At 50.8% G+C, this 16,234-nt stretch overlaps 1 protein-coding gene across 1 annotated transcript; it reads right to left on the bottom strand.

Annotated features, from left to right (window-relative positions):
* Positions 1-10,930: 10,930 nt before the first annotated feature.
* LOC109784069 (cation/H(+) antiporter 15-like) lies at positions 10,931-14,762 on the bottom strand. Its single transcript, XM_020342671.4, has 2 exons — positions 12,628-14,762; positions 10,931-12,538 (listed from the first exon to the last, which is right to left on the bottom strand). Exons 1-2 carry the CDS (start codon positions 14,312-14,314, stop codon positions 11,589-11,591), a joined length of 2,637 nt encoding a protein of 878 aa, XP_020198260.1. The 5' UTR covers positions 14,315-14,762; the 3' UTR covers positions 10,931-11,588.
* Between the last annotated feature and the right edge of the window lie 1,472 nt (positions 14,763-16,234).

The following is a 16,234-nucleotide window of genomic DNA, read 5'->3' as shown; positions in this document are numbered from 1 at the left end:
TTACCTCTGCCGTCGGACAGTGTTCGGGAGATCACACCTGCAACTACTCTGGCCCTCAATCCGGAACAAATTGCGCCATTTGAGGACGGGTGGATGGACCTCGCCACGGAGGCCGCACACTCAGCGGCGATAGAGCCGAATACTGACTTCACCTCCTCTGAGACCCGTGTTGCCGAACCGTTGGATTCGTCCCCGGCCATGGACTCCGAGCCGCCTGCGTTCGTGCCTATCGAATCCGATTGGGCACCGATCATGGAGTTTACCTCCGCGGATATCTTTCAGCACTCGCCCCTTGGCGACGTGCTAAACTCGTTGAGGTCTCTCTCCCTGTCAGGAGACCCTTGGCCAAACTATGTCCGGCTAGAATGGGATGCGGACGACGAAGAAATTCGCTCCCCACCCACCACCCACTTAATAGCCAGTGTCGAAGATTTAACCGACATGCTCGATTTCGACTCCGAAGACATCGACGGTATGGACGATGATGCAGGAGAGGAACAGGAACCACCGCCCACAGGGCGCTGGATAGCCAATTCATCACACGATATATATATATATATATATATATATATATATATATATATATATGGTGGATACACCCAGAGAAAACAATGACGAGGAACGGAAGGATGCAGCAAAGGATAGCTCCCTCGAGAAGCAACCAAAGCGACGGCGTAGGCGCCGCTCCAAATCCCGCCTCGGCAAAAACAGCGATAACAGTGCAAGAGAAAATAACACCCCAGTCGACTCCAGAGGAAACGACGACCACATTGACCCAGCGATAGAGCAGGATGAACCAGAGAATGGCGAACATAGTACGGATCCGCTGTCCGAACACGGCGACGCCGAGGATAAAGCTCATCAACCTCCCTCCGGAGAGGAAAACAGTCTGGATGAGGATGCACACATCATCTCGGAAAGGCACTTGGAACAAGAGAACCTCCGCAGAAGGCTTATTACCACCGTGAGGAGTCTGAAGAAGCAGAAGCAAAGGCTTAAGGCCGCGCAGAATACGCTCAACAGTAGATGGAACAAAGTGCTCGACACTGAGGAAAAGTATGGTGGCAGTCGCCACACAAAGAGCTATCCAAAGCGCAAGCTGCTGCCCGAATTCGATGATGAGGCCTTAGAGCCCACACAACCGAAAAATAAAACGGCCGACCGGTCGGATCGACCACCTCGTGGCCGCGATAGGGCGGCTAACGAGGCCGCACATAAGTCAGCACACGATCCACGCGAGGACTCGCATCAAAAGGCCGGCGTGACCAGATCCATCTATGGATCTAGGAAGCGCGCTCCAGCGCATAATCAAACCGAATACTACAACCGTCAGAACGCCATGACACATCCAAATACAGGGGTGCCGCGCACCCCCTATGTTTCACCGATGAGGTGCTGGATCACGAATTTCCAGAGGGATTCAAACCCGTGAACATAGAGGCGTACGACGGAACAACAGACCTGGGGTCTGGATTGAGGACTTCATCCTCCATATTCATATGGCTCGCGGAGACGATCTCCACACCATCAAATACTTGCCCCTCAAGCTGAAAGGACCAGCTCGGCACTGGCTGAAGAGCCTCCCCGAAAATTCAATTGGAAGTTGGGAGGAGCTTGAGGATGCTTTTAGGGCCAACTTTCAAGGGACCTATGTCCGACCTCCGAATGCAGACGATTTAAGTCACATAATTCAACAGCCCGGAGAGTCAGCCCGAAAGCTTTGGAACAGATTCCTCACTAAGAAGAACCAAATCGTCGACTGCCCGGACGCCGAAGCCTTAGCAGCTTTCAAACACAGCGTCCGAGACGAATGGCTCGCCAGACACCTCGGCCAAGAAAAACCAAGGACAATGGCAGCCCTAACAAGCCTTATGACCCGCTTTTGCGCGGGCGAAGATAGCTGGCTAGCCCGTAGTAGCACCAGCGACCCAGGCACATCTGAAGTCAGGGATGGTAATGGAAAACCACGACGTAGTAAAAGCAAGCGTCGGAATAACGAAGACAGCCCAGACAACACGGCAGTAAACGCCAGATTTAGGGGCTCTCGACCCGGTCAACGGAAAAAGCCTTTCAAAGGCAACAGAGATGGACCGTCCAGCCTAAACAAGATTCTAGACAAATTATGTCAGATTCATGGAACCTCCGATAAACCTGCAAACCATACCCACAGAGAATGCTGGGTCTTCAAGCAGGCCAGCAAGTTAAACGCCGAACACAAGGGGAGGGATACACCAAGTGAAGACGAGGATGAGCCTCGCCAGCAAAGCACTGGGGGACAGAAAAAATTCCCACCAGAGGTCAAAACAGTGAACATGAATCATGTGACAAAGAGGAGAAGCAAACATGCACTCCGCGACATACGTGCCGTAGAGCCCGTCAGCCCTAAATTCAACCCTTGGTCGGCCTGCCCCATCACATTTGATCGCAGGGATCACCGGACAAGTATCCGGCAGGGAGGATTGGCTGCCTTGGTGCTAGACCCAATTATCGACGGATACCATCTCACCCAAGTCCTTATGGACGGCGGCAGTAGTCTTAATCTGATATACCAGGACACAGTCCGCAAAATGGGGATAGACCCGACAAGAATCAGCCACAGTAATACTACCTTTAAAGGAGTAATACCAGGCACAGAGGCCCACTGTACGGGCTCTCTAGTACTAGAGGTTGTATTCCGTTCTCCCGACAACTTCCGAAGTGAAAAGTTAACCTTCGACATCGCTCCATTCCGAAGCGGCTATCAAGCACTACTCGGAAGAACAGCTTTCGCTCGTTTTAACGCAGTACCGCATTACGCTTCCCTTAAGCTTAAGATGCGCGGTCCACGTTGCATCATCACAATTAGCGGAAATATTGAGCATTCCTTGCGCGCGGAAGAACGTGTGGCAGCATTAGCAACCGAACACTAAACGGCCCCTCCAATCAGAATAAACGATCGGTCGTCAAGACCGTGGACACGGCTAGACGAGTCCGATGCATCACTAGCTGTAACAGCTTAGGTAAACCTGAGATTGGTTTGATGGATATACCCCCATAGGCGGTACCAGGGGCTTCCCGCATGTAAAAGGACTACAGTTCGGCTCGACCTTACTTATCTTGATTTTTAATGGTTTATTGAGAATAACCAATTTTTCGCACGACAACTTTCACCTAAGTTCTTCTCTTTTACAGATGGTAATCGTGCTACACCCTTCCAGGATACGGCACAACGGAGACACAGGCGCAGACGTGCAGCAGGGCCCCGCTCAAAGGTTTCTTTTTAGATTAAAACCCTGTGTAAACCTTTTTTACTGCCTCTTGTTGCTTCACATCCTCCGGATACTCAGCATAACCGAGAGCGATGCTGACGTTATTGGCATTTCGCCACGTCAGAATGATGCACGTACCTGGACACTCAGGGATCATTATCAAGGGCGTTGTTCAGCCCGGTATATGTTGTAAAGACCGAATACCCTAGGGAGTGTTCGGCATCGCGAGTTTGGCCTTATATGCATCAGCTCCGAATCATGTCTTTGGTCAAATGTTGGGTTTGCCCGGCTCCCGCGTTTTGCTACCTTACGTTCTGCTCTATCGGCTAAGGTGGCACCAGGAGAACTACTGCGATTGTGCCCTGGTTCATCCGGACGAGCACCTCAGTAGTGAAAGCCGAAAACTGACTATCATGATAAAGCGCGAGACTGGTCAACCACTCGATGACTTAGCGGAATCTTCGGGATTCCTCCGCATTAACGAAGGGCCGTTTCCCGGTAATGTATGTACGCGCCCCGTATTCGGATGAGCGTGGAGGTACCAGGGGCTATATAGTAGTCCCACTGTCAAACTCCTATGGTTAAGTGAAAGTGTTAAAGCAATATAGTCCGATTGCCTCGTTCGCCGCGCTACCACCTCCTTCATGGACCAAGACGTTGGATCAAGTGTGAAGACGCGCTTTTGCGAACACCCCCCCCCCATTATGTGCGTGGGGGCTGAAGCCGACGACTGCAAACTTTCAGTATATATATATAAACGACCGCACAGGAGGCATAATCATACTTTCAGGAAAAAGTATAAACACAGTCTTTATAATTCAAATAACATTGTTCTTACAATTGGGATACATGTCTCTAGAACATGATACGCTTCGAGCACTGAGCCTCTATTAAACGAGCGCCTTCTAAGTCTTCTTCAAAATAGTGCTCGGCCAATACCCGGCCTACCGCCGAACTCTGGGATGCAATAGCGGTGGCCTCCATCTCTGCCCAGTATGTCTTGACACGGGCAAGAGCCATCCGCGCACCCTCTATGCACGCCGACCTCTTCACAGCGTCGATATGCGGCACAGCACCAAGGAATTGTTGCACTAGACCAAAATAACTATTCGGCCTCGGTCCCTAAGGCCAAAGGTGATCCATGACGGACCTCATAGCAAGTCCGGACAACCTATGGAGCTCGGCCAACTCGGCCATTTGTTCATTTAACAGCAGCGGACGCGTTGGAGTGCGGAACTGTGACCAGAACAACCTTTCCACTACATGATCTTTCTGATCTTTGAAAAACTTGGTCGCATCAGCGGCACTCGCTGCTAAATCCAAGTACGCGTCTGCAGAACTCCATAATTTATCCAGAGGGGCATACTTCGGGTCTCCAAACCTCGTCCGGAACAAAAAGGGCTTCCCAGCCGCAATATCTCCGGCTTGACGGAGTTCCTCCTTCGCCGCTCTGATTTGGGAGCGGGTTTCCTTGGCCGCTTCCATGGCCTCCTTCAGGTCTGCCGCCTTCGCTTGGCTTTCCTTTTTCAAGAAGCTCATACACGCCGGCGGCATCTTTCAGCTCAACAGCCATCTTGGCTATTTTCTCTTTGCTCTGGCAATGGGCAGCCTGTTCGGCTCTTAGCTCTTCGACCGCCTTTAGGGCGGCCGCATCACTCTTCCTGGTTTGTTCCTTGGCTCGGGCAAGTTCTGCCCGAAGGGTCTCCACGGCGACAGCTCCATCTGCAGTCACAGCATATTACAGATACTAGCATCATGCTCCTCTTAATATGTATATATCCTAGGAGAATACATACCTTGTGCCTCCTCAAGCCGCTTGTTTACAAGCACGATGTCGGCATCTGCCGCATCAAGTTGCCGCTTCAGTTCGGCAAACTCACCAGTCCGGCTAGCCACCGGACCCTCAGCCACCTGCACATGAAAGCAGCACGGTTATCACCTGGGACTATGATCCTCTATTTTTCGTCTTTTTCGACAGCAACCAGAGTCTCAGGGGCTACTATCTGCATAGGCCACACCTAGCGTGTGAGGTATCGTCAAAAAAAAAATATTACTTTACGTACCTCAAAGCCTTTCAGCAGACTCATAAAAGCTTCATGCAACCCGCTTTCGGCGGATGAAATCCTCTCAACCACCGTACCCATTAGCATACGATGCGTTTCTGAGATAGCCGCTTGCTCCAGAAGATTCATCAGTACGTCTGGTCGCACACCGGAAAGTTTCGGACTCTTTCTGTTGCTCTCCTTAGGAGCCGAATACCCCGGACTTCGGGTGGCCGAAGGTTTACCTTCTGGCCTTGGCGGATCAGGAGAAATCCTCCGTGACGACACCTCAGGGTCGCCCGCTTCATGAGGCGGGGAGGCACGGGGATGTGTTTCGCTCTCCATCATCTCCGAAAGAAGATCCCCCGAAGACGAACTCTGTCGAGAAGGGCTATGATCCGAACTACAAGACACACACCTCGGTTATCGTTCTTGGAAATGAAGCAGGATATATTTACTATAAATTACTTTTGTTTACTTACAGCTCGGTAGAGGGCTGGTCCCCTTGCGGATACTGTGCGGTAAGGATGCCCTCCGAGGTAGGACCATCTGACAAAGGTTTCCTTCCTCGCTTGGAGACCATTACTTCCAAGTCTTCAGAGGTGGTCCTCTTCCTTCCCTAGGGAGAGGGAATTTTAGATTCTTCCCCCCGGTTATCCTCCTTCGCGGAGGCACTGATTCCCCCAGTTTGGATGAATAGTGAGTGAGGCTCGCTCTCGGCTTCTTTGTTCCTCCCTTTATCTTCCCCTGATGGCGCTTGATAAGGCGCAAGCTCAAGCATCCTGGCTAGTACATGATCCGGTGAGCCCTCGGGAAGGGGGGCGGACACCTGATCATCTTCGCCCTTTTTATCCAGTCCTGGTCAAAAGGCGACTTTTTAGAATGATGTTGTGATAAATTAAAAGACAAGTGTTCGGCTGCGGAATTACTTACTTGATTGTCTGGACGATTGCAGTTCAGACCCGCATCCTCGGAGGTGTCCGGACACTCTATTTGTGATCCGAAGAACGATCTGTACATCTCTTCGAGCGTCACGTCGAAGAAGTGCCGAATACTTCGCGGTCCTTCCGGGTTGAACTCCCACATACGGAGAGGTCGACGTTTGCAAGGCAGGGCTCGACGAACTAGCATGACTCTCATTACCTTAACAAGGCTGACATCTCTCTCGAGGAGATCTCGGATGCGACTCTGCAATGTCGGCACATCATTTACTGGCCCCCAGTCCAGCCCCTTGTTGACCCATGACGCTAGTTGTGGCGGGGGGCCCGAGTGCAAGGCAGGGGCGGCTACCCACTTAGTACCCCGGGGAGCTGTGATATAAAACCACTCCCGTTGCCATAAACTGGAAACCTCCGGGAAGGAACCCTTTGGCCATGGAACGTCGGCGCCTTTGCTTATTACGGCACCTCTGCACTCTGCGTGTCGCCCATCAATCATCTTCGGCTCCACATTGAAGGTCTTGAGCCATAAGCCGAAGTGTGGGGTAATGCGGAGGAAGGCTTCACACACGACAATGAATGACGAGATGTGAAGGATGGAATCCGGGGCCAGATCATGGAAATCGAGCCTGTAGTAGAACATGAGCCCTCTGACAAGGGGATCTAGACTAAAACCTAGCCCTCGTAGGAAGTGGGAGACGAATACGACACTCTCGCCAGGTTCGGGAGCGGGAATGACCTGCCCTCGAGCAGGCAGCCTGTGCGAGATTTCGCCGGTCAAATACCTAGCTTCTCTTAGCTTCTTGATGTCCTCCTCTATGACAGAGGAGGGCATCCACCGACCTTGAAGGTTGGATCCGGACATGATTGTAGGTCCGAAGCGCCTAGCCTGAGCCTTGGGTGTTGGAACTCGAGGTGGGGGAAGGATTTGATTGAGCGCGAGAAGAAGGGGACAAGCCTAGGACCCTTTATAAAGAGGATGAATATCAAGCGTCCTCCGCGTGGCCGTTTGGGACTTGCCTAAAATTGAGAGTCATACCAATAGGCACGATTGGGTTACCATACCCGTATTGATGAGAATCCCGTGAAAAAAGGGACACGATCTCTGCTTCGACAGGACGTGCCAATAAAACCGCCTCGCAACACGTGCAGTGGCAGGCTCGGAAAAATGGTTCGTCATGACCAGACCACGGCAGTATGTCGCGTTATGAAAAGCTGTCAGCAGATTAGATTTGTGGAAATATTATTCTCTCTACGGTGGTATGTGGAATTTGTTTTGCAGAGCCGGACACTATCCTTGTGTTCAAAAACTTCTGTGGAGTATTCGGAGGAGGAACCCGCCTTGCAATGCCGAAGTCAATCTGCGCGCCGGACTCATTGTCATTGAAGCCTTGTTCAGGGGCTACTGAGGGAGTCCTGGATTAGGGGTCGTCGGACAGCCAGACTATATCCTTTGGCCGGACTGTTGGACTATGAAGATACAAGACTCAAGACTTCGACCCGTGTCCGGATGGGACTCTCCTTGGCATGGAAGGCAAGCTTGGCAATACATATATGTAGATCTCCTCCCTTGTAACCGACTCTGTGTAACCCTAGCCACCTCCGGTGTTTATATAAACCGGAGGGTTTTAGTCCGTAGGACAACAACAATCATACCATAGGCTAGCTTCTAGGGTTTAGCCTCTACGATCTCATGGTAGATCAACTCTTGTAATACTCATATCATCAAGATCAATCAAGCAGGAAGTAGGGTATTACCTCCATCGAGAGGGCCCGAACCTGGGTAAACATCTTGTCCCCCGCCTCCTGTTACCATCCGCCTTAGACGCACAGTCCGGGACCCCCTACCCGAGATCCGCCTTTTTGACACCAACAGGGGCCACCAGAGAGCCATAAGCTTTGGGGGCACGCACCATCTGAGCTTGTGGGACCCTCGAGCCTCCGATTACCCTATCTCCAAGTCCATAAGTACCGCCTTCCCAAGAAAACAATCAGAGAGAAAGTTTCACCGTGTTTTACGATGCCGAGCCGCCGCCACCTCCTGTTCTTCATCGGAAGGCCTGGTTAGGAGTCCGTCTGGGGCTCTGAAGAGGGGGATTCGTCTCCATCATCATCATCATCAACCCTTCTCCATCAACAATTTCATGATGCTTGCCACCGGGTGTGAGTAATTTCATCATAGGCATGCTGGAGGTAGATGAAGATGGATGAGATTTGTCATGTAATCGAGTCATTATTAGGGCTTGATCCGTAGTATCCAATAGGTTCCGAGATTGATGTTGCTATGACTTTGCTATGCTTAATGCTTAGCACTAGGGCCCTAGTTCCATGACTTCAGATCTGAATCTTTTATATTTTCATGAATATATTTGAGTTCTTGATCCTATCTGCAAATTATATGCACCTCATATTGTTCTGTATCATAGACTCAGGGGTAACAATAATTGGGATACGCTCTGGGGATGATTGTAATTTGAGGAGTTCATGTATTCGCCATGTGTTAATGGTTCATTCCGGTTCTCTATTAAAAGAAGTGCCTTAATTACCCTTAGTTTCCATAAGGACCCCACTGGCACGGGAGGGTAGGATAAAAGATGTCATGCGAGTTCTTACCTCAAGCACGTATGAGTGTATGACTATATATGGAAGACATCCCTATATATGATTGATGAATTGGAGCTATTGTGTATCGCTCTTGATTGTGACTGTTACATGATGAATGTCATCCAAATATCCATCGCTACTCCATGCCTACGATTTTCATAATATTGTCTTTGCTCGAATCACTATTATCGTTGATGTTCCAATTGCTATAAAACTGCTACTATTTTACTGTTACTATTGCTACTACTATTTCAAATTTCCAACTACTATCAAATTACTGTTCTACTAATAAATTGTCGCAAGGAAGTGACTTCTCAGGTGTGGTTGAATTGTCAACTCAACTGCTAAGGCTGATAAATATTGTTTGGCTCTCCTTGTGGCGAATCAATAAATTTGGGTGAAATACTACCCTCAAAAACTGTTGTGATCCCCTATACTTGTGGGTCATCAGGGGACAACACCAATCCTTATTAACTCCTTGTCTAGCTTGCCCACCTTCATCGTGCACTTTTATCATCTCTATGATTGCAATCATGCCTTCTTCGACATGGACCGGAGCACTTTCTGTTAGAACAATGTCAATAACAAGAGGAAATATTGGATGTTTAAGTGGAATATCATGTGCCATCCCAAGAGGGGGTTTGGGCATTATTAATGCGCCATTATGAACAAATGTCCAACTATGAAATGATGGTGGCACATCCATCCTGATTCATCAGACTCCCTATGGCTTAAAATTCGCAAAAGCTAAATATTTCCCCTTCATGTCCACCTCTCAACGCCTTCCCGAGGGGCAGATCTCAATTTTGATAATTCATAATTAAAGTATGTGATGAATTTCGGAGCTTCATCAAATTCTTGGTTAGTTCGGGCACCTCGGTGGACTTCAGCCTCGAGTGGTAAGGGAGGCCCTCCTCTGTCATGCTTCTCGTATTTTGTTTTCTTACTGCTCCAACCAGGCGATCTCTATTTCGGAGCTTGCAGCGAATAACTGGGACCTTGGCCTACGCTGGGCTTTGTCCGCTGCAGGGTTGGCGAATTGGAAGGATCTTACTACCCTTTTCCCTATGCTCTCGGAGACCGGGATCAGATCTTGTGGCCTCACTCTCCCTTTAGACATTTTCTGTTAAATCTCTACTTGAAGCTTATTTAGGGGCGCCATTCTAATTGGTTTAGGGACTTGTGGCGGCCGAGAATTCCCCTTAAAGTTAAGACTTTTCTTTGGCTAGCAATCATACGTTGCCTCCCGCCTAGCGATCAAATCATCAAAAGACATAGCAATGTAGCTCCAGGCTATTCTCTTTTTGTGAGGATGAAAGCTCAAAACACATTCTTTTTATCTGTGACCTCGCTTTGTGTTTGGTTGTTGTTGAACGTAACCTAGAATCCAAAGAGCTTCGCTAGTCAGTTCAGATTTTTTTTCTGAGACCTTTCGGGACAGTTTATTCGTGTGTTCTGGTCAGCTTTCGGTGCTTTCTGCTGGTCCATTTGGACGACTCCCAATAAGATTACCATTTAACATATGTTCCTTAAACGTCATGTCGACTACTTGTTTAAAATGGTTGCCCTTGGTCAGCAGTGCAGTCCTCTCGCTAAAGTTGTTGGCATGGACGCCTTTGCCATGACCGTCACCAATATCCGAGCGTCTGACATTGCCGTATGCCCACCGTCTACATCAACTGGACCGTAGCTTCTTTCTATTTTGTTGTTCTTTAGGAGTTCATAGATATGTCTTATGTGTGTAAGTTTTGATTGATCGATCTAATGCAACTCAATTAATCTTCGCATGAGGATGATGAGGAAAGACATAGGTATGTTTATATATACGGAGTTACAGTTCAATTAATATGTCTAGTTTTCTGTACAGATATAATAAAATAAAAAATGAAATAATGATGTTTTATAAGGAAAATAAATTAGTGCCATTGATATTAAAATAATAAATATGAAAAAATTCGCACATAATTTATACAGAAATTGTAATTTTTAATAATATGCAAGAATAAGCATATAATAGTGCAATTTCACAGCAAAAATTTTCCTAATAAGAACAAATGAATCAGTGGCATTGGTATTACCCTTAAATAAATTAATAAACTTTTCTAAGAAAGAATGAATTAGTGACATTGATATTACACTTCCAAAAGAAACAAAATGACAAAATTTGCAAACAGCAAACACATAATTACACTTAAAGAAGAAGGAAAATAAAATAAAAACTAAAATAGAATCAAAATATTTTGATTCAACATCCCAAAACTACCCATAAACTTACCAACTAAAATAGAAGAAAAAAAGCAGAAGCGACAATGCATACAAACAAGCCTATAAGAAATCGTGTAACGGGCTTCAGCCTAGTACGGAACGACTGAGCCGAAACAGTGGTCAGTCGGAACATTTCAGCCCAAAACATGACAGTACACCAACAGAAAAAAAACGAAGAGCGCGCACGCATCTTGGAGCAGCGATCAATGGTAAATAAAAAACCGACTGACCCTAATTAGAAAATCAGTCAACTTACATCTAGCTAAAGTGCTAATTTATCTGGTTCGGAGATTGATCACCTGGAAATTGTTGATGAGTAAGCCAATAATCTCAGCGTTCACGTCACATAACAGAGCAGTACAATGCAGCTACAACCTCACACACTACACGAAGCGAGTCTGAAAGAACAATACTGTTACACACTTACACTCACTACAGGGACACGAAATCCCCCGAAATCACACCACAGCCGAAGACCCCCTACGCGCGCCTCAGAATCCTACGGTGTCATTAGACCATCTGCTATCCCTCGCCGACGACGCCGTGCTCGCCCGGTACGCGCCGGACCGTTGGTTGGCGTTGCCCACGTACTGGCGCACCGGGTCGCTGCCGGGGCCGGGCACGGCCGCGGCCATGGGCGCGCCGACCACCACGTACTGCTGCACCACCAGCACCGACACCGCCATGGAGAAGTCCGACGACACGAGCATGTCGCCGATGGGCCCTAGCTCCGGCGACTCCATCCAGTCCTCCAGCGCCGCCGTCATCGGCGATCCGGCCTCGCCGGGGCGCCGGCCCACGATGTACAGCTCGTGCGCGCTGTTGTCCATGCCCCGGATGGCGGCCACCGTCTCCTCGCTGTTGGTCACCGGCCTGTCCGCGTACGTGATGGTGGGGTTGCCGTGGTTGCGCGCGCGGAACTCGCCCAGGTACTCCTCGTCCATCTGCAGCTCGCTCTTGCCCTCCGTGCTCGCGCTCATCGCGGCCCCGCGCGGGTCCATGCCGCCCGACGCCGCCGACCGGTAGGAGGCCTCGGAGAAGGACCGCGCCGCCGCCCGGTAGTCCGGCGGGAGGAACCGCAAGATGGTTAGGGCGACCCCGGGGTTCTCGACCATCCTCCACGCGTACGCGAGCGCCTCGCGGTCGTCGGGCCCGCCGAAGAAGAAGAGCGCCACGCGGTGCTCCGTCGCCATGCGCGCCGCGGCGGCGCTCAGGCCGCGGTCGACGAGGATGGCCACGGAGCACGGGGAGGTGGCCAGGAGGCTCTCGTTGAATAATTTAATGGAGGGGTTGATGGGCTCCATGCCGCCGTCCACCGTCTGCTGCTTGTGGAAAGGGATCACGATGAGCGACACGTGCTTGTCCTCGGCCAGCACCGACACGTCGTCGTGCATGGTCTGGTACGGCGACACCGCCGCCAGCGTCTGGATGGACACGCCTCCTGTGTATACATGTTGTCACCTTGATTAATCATCCTATATAAGTATAAATTTTTAATGGAGTTTTCAATTGGCAACTGTTTGCACTGACCGGTGAGCCTCTCGTAGTTCTCAAAGGCGTTGAAGATGTGCTCCGTGGTGGCGGGCAAGGCGGAGGACGAGCTTGTCCGGCTGGAGGAGGAGGCAGCCGCGGCGGCGAGCATGTTGGAGGCTCGGCCGGTGAGCTCGATGATGTGGAGCGCGTAGATGAAGATGGGGGAGCGCTTGGACGGGTTGGAGAGCTCGAGCAGCGACAGCACGGACGGCACGTTGCGGGTGGTGTGCACGCAGGCCAGCATGCGGAGCTCGCTGTCGTGCCGGATGCGCTGCAGGTTCCGCCGCTTGTAGCCGACGAGCCGCCGCGACGGCCGGTACACGCCGGTCACCACCGGCGTCACCAGCGACGTCATCGCCACCGACACTAGCACCATCACCGCGAACGACTCGTCGTCCAGCACCTGCTTGTCCCTCCCGATGTTGAGCACGATCATCTCCACCAGCCCCCTGGTGTTCATGAGGAAGCCGAGGGCGATGCCCTCGCGGAACGGCATGGCGTAGAGCGCCGCGATGATGATGGTGCCCATGATCTTGGCGAAGCTGGCCATCACGAACACGAGCACGAGCAGGCCGACGGTGACGGGGTCGCGTATCATGCGAACGTTGGTGCGGAGGCCGCTCATGGCGAAGAAGAGCGGGAGGAGGAGCCCGGTGACGAAGTCCTCGAGCTTCTCGATCAGCGTCACGCCTAGCGGCGCGCTCGGGATGACCAGCCCGTAGACGAAGGCGCCGAAGACGGAGTGGATGCCGATGGCGTCGGTGCACGCGCCGGCGATCATGACGCCCGTGAGAATGAGGGTGATCTGCGCGTTGCTGACGTCGTCGCCCTCGGGGATGCTGCGGATGATCCGCCACATCAAGGGGCGCACGGCGTAGAAGCAGAAGAGCACGAAGGTGACCCCGGCGAGGAGCACCCAAAGTGACGACAGCGCGGTGCTGTCCACCTCCGAAATGGAGATGGCAAGCGCGAGCAGGATCCAGGCGCACATGTCGTTGACGATGGCGGCGGACATGGCGGTGCGGCCGAGCTCCGAGTTGAGCAGCTTGATCTCGGCGAGGATGCGGGCGAGCACGGGGAAGGCCGTGACGGAGAGGGCGACGCCGAGGAAGAGCAGGAAGGAGGTCTGGTGCACGTTCCGGGACACCTGGTGCCGGAATATGAAGGAGGTGGCGATGCCCATGCAGAAGGGCAGCGCCATGCCGGCCATGGCGACAAACACCGCCTTGTCCCCGGACCGGCGGATGACGTCGACGTCCATCTCCAGGCCGACGAGGAAGAGGAAGAAGAGCAGCCCCAGGTGCGCCACCGTCTCGAGCGTGAGCAGGCTGCGCACGGGGAACACCAGGCTGGCCCACAGCTCGCTCTGCCCGATCATGGACGGGCCCAGCACGACGCCGGCGAGGATCTCAGCGATGACGCGCGGCTGGCGGAAGGGCCGGAGGAGGAGGACGAGGAGGCGGGTGGTGATGACGATGACGGCCACCTGGACGATGAAGAGCGGGAGGGAGAACTCGAGCGGGTTCACGCCCTCGTCCTGCCACATGCCGTTGGTGGTCATCATCATGGGCGAGTAGCACACCACCGGGTTGAACGCCTTGGTGGCCGTCGACGCATTGCTGTTCTGCGTCGTGGTGTTCACCGCAACGACGTCGACGTTCAGGGGCGCGACGGTGGAGGCCATCCTGGCGCATAGCACGGGCCGGGGGCGCTAGCTGATGCTGGATCCCCTGCCGCTAGGCCGTCCTCCCGCGCGAGCTCTGCTTCTGCTTCTGAGGAAGGAAGATGGCAACTTGAGGCGCAGCTAGCTGAACGGAGGACGACAGACGGGGGAAAGTGTTCACTTCCGTCGAGCTTTCCTCCCGGGGACTTCGGAGTTGCAGAGGTCAGAGGGTCTCTGATTTTTGACCGGTCACCTTAGTTTCTCAAGCTACCACGAATTGTGAGGTTCTCAGTAAGGGTCGGACGCATGCAGAGGCTTACATGCAGCAGCTGCTGCTCATCCTATTTCTGGCACCAGCATCAGCACGTGCATCGTGCTTGTAACTGAAGCAAGGTGTCTATAATTCCTAAAAATTTCAAATCCAAATTTACATATTTTAGATGATGCCACAGCACGGAATTCAATTGAAGTTTCCAAACTTTAGGGGGGGAAATCATGAATCTTCACAAGATATGCGTCTATAATTCCTAGAAATTTCAAACCCAAATTTAAAATACACATAATGAAATAAAAAGGGCATATATAGCATGAATAGTGTCACAAAAAGGCAAAATGGCTTACTTCACCTCTACATTTGTCATTTTTGTTTCTCTATCTATATCTCGAAATCGGATTTGAAGTATTTAGAGATTTTAGACACATATCTTGTGAACATTCACAAATGTACTCGATTTTTTTTTAATTTGAATTTTGTGTAGTGGTATCACGGTATCATTTAAACCGGGAAATTGTGTAGTGGTACCACGATATCATTTCTTGTGCAGTGGTATTAATATTGTATCTGGTATCATTTAAATCTGGTATTATTTGATATAGGCCCCCCTCGTGCATGTGCCAATCTCTAAAATCACTAGGCCTCTTTTGGTTAATAGGATAAGAATATCATGGGAAATAGGAAAACCATAGAAAATACGATGACATGCATCTCAATTTCTATAGGGAAAGAGATATCATTTGATTCATAGAATACTAAATTTTCCATTGGATCTAGGCTAAAAAAATTCCTTTCAAATGTGAACCTATCATACATAGGAATAGAAATATGTTCCTACAAAACAAAGGGCTCCAAAGGAATTTTTTTCCTACAAAATTTCTATCCTTCAGAATTTTTATAAACCAAAGGAGGCTTAAGCTCCATGAGGTTGGGAACCCTCTCACTCAAGTGAGGTCCCCAATTTGACATTCAGTGCACATTTTTGACTGAGTCGCGCCGTTGTGCCCCATTTGTAAGAGGCTGGGTGGTGTGGCTCTGTCCATGCAAGTGCACGAAGAAAACCAATGGGGGAAAATAGCCGGTGGAAATAACACACTTTCTCCTCGAACCGCCACTCTCCAATCGACGTCTTGACCCCTTGTCTCCCCATCTTGTACGATGCAGCTCCCTTTCATTCCCTCGCCACCGACGCATGTACGCAGCCAGATCCACTCGCCCAAGTCTGCGCCTCCTCTGGATTTGCCACGCTACCTGTGTGCCACCGAATCGGCACCAGATAGATAGCAACAGGAGCCAGAGGGAATCTCAAAGTAGGAGGAAGTGGAAGAGGAAGAGGATAACAATTGGGAGAAGGTTGCGGGAAAGCTCACCGTTAAAACAGAGGCTTCACTTTTGATTAGCCATGGCCGAGAAGGAGGTAGACTAAAGGTGACGGATAACAATGGTGACGGATATTGGCATGGTGACGGATAACAATGGTGATAGACTAAAGGTGGTAGCCAGGGCGCGAGGCTTTGGCGGCATTGACAAGGGAGGTGGGTGTTGGGGAACGTGGTAATTTCAAAAAAATTCCTACGCACACACAGGATCATGGTGATGCATAGCAATGAGAGGGGAGAGTGTGTCCACGTACCCTCATAGACCGAAAACGGAAGCGTTAGCACAAC

The sequence above is a fragment of the Aegilops tauschii genome, chromosome 2 (genome assembly GCF_002575655.3).
Source record: "Aegilops tauschii subsp. strangulata cultivar AL8/78 chromosome 2, Aet v6.0, whole genome shotgun sequence".
Taxonomy (NCBI): Eukaryota; Viridiplantae; Streptophyta; class Magnoliopsida; order Poales; family Poaceae; genus Aegilops; species Aegilops tauschii.
Note: the sequence above shows the minus strand (reverse complement) of the source record. Positions and strands in the feature narration are given on the sequence as shown.

What these genes read in the sequence shown, in the direction of transcription:
- LOC109784069 (XM_020342671.4), bottom strand. Translation starts at nt 14,314, where the DNA reads ATGGCCTCCACCGTCGCGCCCCTGAACGTCGACGTCGTTGCGGTGAAC. An exon ending in GAACTACGAGAGGCTCACCG is followed by an intron (nt 12,539 to 12,627) that starts GTCAGTGCAAAC and finishes ATGTATACACAG; the next exon opens with GAGGCGTGTCCATCCAGACG.